General features: G+C 43.8%; 1 protein-coding gene across 1 annotated transcript in view; it reads right to left on the bottom strand.

Annotated features, from left to right (window-relative positions):
• The window catches only part of LOC105531328 (chromosome unknown open reading frame, human C5orf15), a 20,007-nt gene extending 14,927 nt beyond the window's left edge, over positions 1 to 5,080 (bottom strand). The window contains exon 1 of the mRNA XM_011969238.1: positions 4,742 to 5,080. Coding sequence (XP_011824628.1) covers positions 4,742 to 4,880 — 139 coding nt within the window. The 5' untranslated portion in view covers positions 4,881 to 5,080. The remainder of the gene's footprint in view (positions 1 to 4,741) is intronic.
• Between the last annotated feature and the right edge of the window lie 225 nt (positions 5,081 to 5,305).

Genomic DNA, 5,305 nt, shown 5'->3' with positions numbered 1-5,305 from the left:
AAAGTGCTGGGATTACAGGTTTGAGCCACCATACCCGGCCTTTATTATTTTTTTGAGACAGGGTCTCACTTTGTCACCCAGGCCGAAGTGCAGTGGCACAAACACATTTATAGCAGCTTTATTCTTAATAGGCAAAAACTGGAAACAATCAGGCATCCTTCAACAGATAAATAAACAAAGTGTAGTCTATCTATACCATAGAATATTACTCAGCAATGTAAAGGAACACACGACCAGGACCAGTGGCTCACACCTGTAATCTGGGCACTTTGGGAGGCTGAGGTGGGTGGGTCACAAGGTCAGGAGTTCGAGACTAGCCTGGCCAACATGGTGAAACCTCGTCTCTACTAAAAATACAAAAATTAGCCGGGTGTGGTGGTGTGCACCTATAATCCCAGCTACTCAGGAGGCTGAGACAGGAGAACTGCTTGAACCCAAGAGGCAGAGGTTGCAGTGAGCCGAGATAGCGCTACTGCACTCCAGCCTGGGCGACAGAGCGAGACTCTGTATCAAATAATAATAATAACAATAAAAATTTTAAAAATTAAATTAAAATTTAAAAAGGAACAAACTATTGACACATGCAACAACCTAGGTGGATCTTCAGAGAACTATGCTGAGTGAAAAGAGTCAATCCCAAAAGTTACAGACTGTATGATTCCATTTATGTAAGATTCTCAAAATTACCAACTTATACAAATGGATAATTTGTGGTTGCCAGGAGTTCAGGAGGGGTGAGGTAGGAGGGAAGTGGGGTGGCTTTGTAAGGGCAATCTGAGATACCCTTATGGTGATGGTAATGCCCCGTATTTTGACTGTACCTATGTTAATATCCTGGTCGTGATATTGCACTATTGTTTTGAAAGATGTTACTATTAGGAAAACTGGGTAGGGGATATGCAGGATCTCTATATTATTTCTTACAACTGCAAGTGAATCTATAATTATCTCAAAATAAAAAGTTTAAATAAATTCCTATGACCCACTCAAAAAACAAAAAAAGACTTGTTCTACCTAGTCTCCATCTCGATTAATGGCAACTACATCTTTCTAGTTACTAAAACTAAAAACCTTAGAGTTGTCATTTTTTTAACATCCCACATCCAATCTGTTATTCTAACAAATGCAGCATTCAAGGGCTTTTCACCCTCCACTGCTCCTGCCTGGTCCAAGTAACCGTTATCTCACATGGATTATTACAATAGCCTCCTAATTAATCTGCCTGCTTCCACCCTAACCTCTACTGTCTATACTCAACACAGCAGCCAGAGTCATTCTGTAAAAACCAAATGTTACTCTTGTACTTAAGACCCTCCAGGGCCATCCATTTCTCTCAAAAGGGAAAGTTTTCATAATAGCCTTCAAGATCCTACATGATCTGGCCCCCATTACCTCACTCTCATTATCTTACTAATCTCCCTAACAGTTCTATCCCCATTACCTACTTAATAGATAGCAGACACTCAATATTTATTAAATATGCTCTTGACTCAACTCTCACCATAAATCTTACCACAAATCCCACACCACATCCCACATAGTATCTATGCACCTACTGCACTCCCTCAAGAAGCCATCCCATGGTTCCCAGCAAAACGCCACTCATTCTTCTAAGGATACCTCCAATATCACCCTATTCATTGTTTAACTCCAATACCTAGCACCAAGTAGGAGCAGAATATGTATTAGTCAAGCAATAAAATCTTGAAAGTAATACACAAATACAGCACAAGAAAAACCAAATAATTGATCTGAAACATGTAACACAAAGGCTATCAACTTCCTCGAACTCCTCTCCTTCACATCAGAGAAGCTGATTAAGTCAGATATAAAGAGTATTCAGAACAAAGGTACAACTCTGACTTTATGGATTTAACTGTTGACCTTCTACAAGCATATAAATAAGACTTCTAAATCTTCCCTTTCCTAATTGATAGTTGAAGTTTGACGTTTTAAAAATACAGCTTAGGCCGGACACGGTGGCTCACACCTGTAACCCCAGCACTTTGGGAGGCCGAGGCAGGCGGATCGCTTAAGCTCAGGAGTTCAAGACCAGCCTGGCCAACATGGCAAAACCCTATCTCTACAAAAATACAAAAATTAGCTGGGCACGGTGGCAAGCACCTGTGGTCCCAGCTATTCAGGGGGCTGAAGTGGGAGCACTGCTTGAGCCCAGGAAGCAGAGGTTGCAGTAGGCCAAGTTTGTGCCACTGCACTCCAGCCTCGGCGACAGAGCAAAACCATGTCTCAAACAAACAAAAAAGGCTAGGCACGGTGGCTCAGGCCTGTAATCCCAGCACTATGGGAGGCCAAAGCGAGCAGATCACGAGGTCAGGAGATGGATACCATCCTGGCTAACACGATGAAACCCCATCTCTACTAAAAATACAAAACTAGCCAGGTGTGGCATACACCTGTAGTCCCAGCTACTCAGGAGGCTGAGGCAGGAGAATCACTTGAACCCGGGAGGTGTAGGTTGCAATGAGCCGAGATTGTGCCACTGCACTCCAGCCTGGCAACAGACTCAAAAAAAACACCTTTCTAAATTTCATTCTCCCCTTCCACTGGTCCGTTTTTAAAAATTGCCCTAAAATAAAACTATATCAGCATTTATTAAACTTAAGAATGTAGAGGACCCCCGAGAACTCATTCACACAATGGTTTGAGAAACAATGCCTTAAAAATGAAATGCATTATACATTAAGTTTAGGTGATCATCTGGGGACAATATAATGGCAAATGTAGAGAGGCAGGCATTTTTGAAATGGCATGACCAAGAGTTAATCACCCAGTGATCTGAACTGCTTATGTTAATTTTTCAGACTTTATCAAAACAAAAACATAAAACAAAAATTCTTACAGACTGACAAGCATATAACCAAGCACTGACATTTTTTAAAACCTAATATAGAACAAACTTAAATAAATCTAATGTAGTTTACAATCTACTTTTGTAAAGTCACTTGAAATTTGGAACTCAACACATTCTAGACTAATTTTCTTACTATAGGAATGACTACTTTGAAATTATAAGGTATATTTACAAAAAATACTTATATCCCAAGCTACACTAGTGCAGTGGAGCTGCTCGCTTATTAAAACCATGTATGTTCGTTTTCATTTAGGTTCTTTCCAGGACAGAATCATTTGAATTTATGACATTTTAAACTGGTATATGTAAAGACTTAATTTAAAAGATAAAGATTCTCTAAAATGACTCAGTATAGTTAGAACAATATTTATAGGTCTCTAACAAATAAAAGCAAAGACTAAAGGACACTTAACACTCCCCATTCTGCCTCACTGTTTGCCCAATTTTCAACCACCTCTTAGGGGAAAAAAGCTGTTTCTGAAACTACAGTTGCCAGATATATACCCCTTAAGCATTCCAGCAGGAAATATAAACGTCTGTGTTTTATTTTTCTTAGATGATTAAATGGCCAAAACAATTAAGCTACTTAAGTTCTTTGGGAATAGAAACATCTGCATCAACCAGGGAAATCCTCATTACATTTCACTAATGATGAAAGGGCCTTGGGAAATGGACAGCAGTCCTTCCTCAGAGACTGCAAAGACTTCTGAGAGGGCGTCCAGTTAGCAACACTGAAATGTTGCTGAGGAAACATAGGTATGTACCCACAGTACTGTAGCAGAGGAATGTAGGGCTGGACAGGTCCTGTTGGCAAGAAAGAAAACACTATACCAGGTCATACCGTTTTGCAGCTGAAAATTCAGCTTTTAGGGAGAAACGCAGGATTGTGTCTTGACCTGAAACAAAAATGGAACTACTAAACAAAATACCGTTTAATCTTTACAAGTTCTTATTAGTGGATTTTTCCCACCAAGTATCAGACACTGGTTTACAGATTTCCTAATTTCTCAATAAAAGCCTTCAATCTCTTGATTTCGCCATGCAATATTTGCAAGAAATGAAAACTTTTATCAATCAAATCCTACAGATTCAATAAAATGAGGCAGGGTTATCCTGGTTAACAGAACACAGGGAAGAGGAATCATGATCTCCCTTGTCCCCAAACTCCTTTCCACCTCCCAGGCCTTCAGAGGCCCAACGCCCCAGTACTCTGAGTCTTTATCAAACACCAGAACCTCCCAGGCCTCAAATATGCACCAGTACCCGAAGACAGCTCTTTCCCTTTCACTTTCCCTCTCGGAAATATTCCACTGGCTCAGTTCAGTCACTGGATTACTGCCCCTGCCCGCCTCGGTCTTTACCACTGACCTCTCCCATTCTGGAAAATCCCCACCTTTCCTTGGTCCTGCAAGATTCCTGAGTCCCCCAATCTCAGGACCCTTTCCAGACACCACATCCCCAGACCCGGCCATCTCCTCAGCTCCTGTCACTACTCTCTCTTCTAGAGTCTCCTAACTTTCCGATCCAAGAAATTTTGGAGACCCCACCACTGCCATTCCTTGTGGCAGCCCATTCTTCAACGATCTCTAGGCGCCAACACCACTCCTCCCTTCCCGCCCATCCTGCTCCCTGCTCCCAGGGTCCCTGCATCTCTCAGGGACCCCACTGCTCAGGCCCTTTGGAGACCCTACCACCTTGGATCCCTTCAGACACCATACTCTCCTTTCTCAGGCCCGCGGAGACCCTGCCCCAACCAGACACTGCTCCTGACACTCGGAAGTGCCCTTTCCCTGGCCCAGCCTGTCTCCTGGACTGCCCCCGAGCCCTCCCAGCCTTGCTAAGCCCGCACGGCCGCCGCGCCCCCTTTACCACTGGATAGAGCAGCGGACACAAGCAGGAGCGCCAAGACCAGCGGCCGCGCCAACCCCGCAAGGGCTTGGATGGCCGACCCGGGCAGTAGTTTCGCTTGTTCTGACCCCCTCATCCTCTTCAGGACGACAGCGGCCATAACGGACTCGGCTGGGAGCCTGCGCTGTTGCTAGGCTCTACGCCATGACGTCAGACGCCGCGGCCCTCGGCACTTACGGCCCAGCGTGGTGACGTCGAAGCCTAGAGACGTGCTCTGGAAACCGGAATAAAAAGAAAGGATTTCGGGGAGGAGGGAGTTGCAGTTGGCGAGTGTGGGGGCTGCTACACACTCGGCTGCGGGTTAAAGGTAGAATGTAACATGCTTAAGAGGGCCAAAGCGAGCCCCTCCCTGCCGCCTGCGTGATTGGGTACTATACAGCCAAAAAAAGCGTTTTTAGCCATTTTAAAAAAGAGGATCAAGCTGTAGAATAGGCTGATCACGAAAGCGAAGTAACTAACTGCTCTTCCTCTCTCAAAGGCGAAAGAAACACAAATGTTAACTTTGTGTTTGGGTGATGGGATTAT

This window comes from Mandrillus leucophaeus, unplaced genomic scaffold (genome assembly GCF_000951045.1).
Source record: "Mandrillus leucophaeus isolate KB7577 unplaced genomic scaffold, Mleu.le_1.0 Scaffold88, whole genome shotgun sequence".
NCBI classification, from domain to species: Eukaryota; Metazoa; Chordata; class Mammalia; order Primates; family Cercopithecidae; genus Mandrillus; species Mandrillus leucophaeus.
Note: the sequence above shows the minus strand (reverse complement) of the source record. Positions and strands in the feature narration are given on the sequence as shown.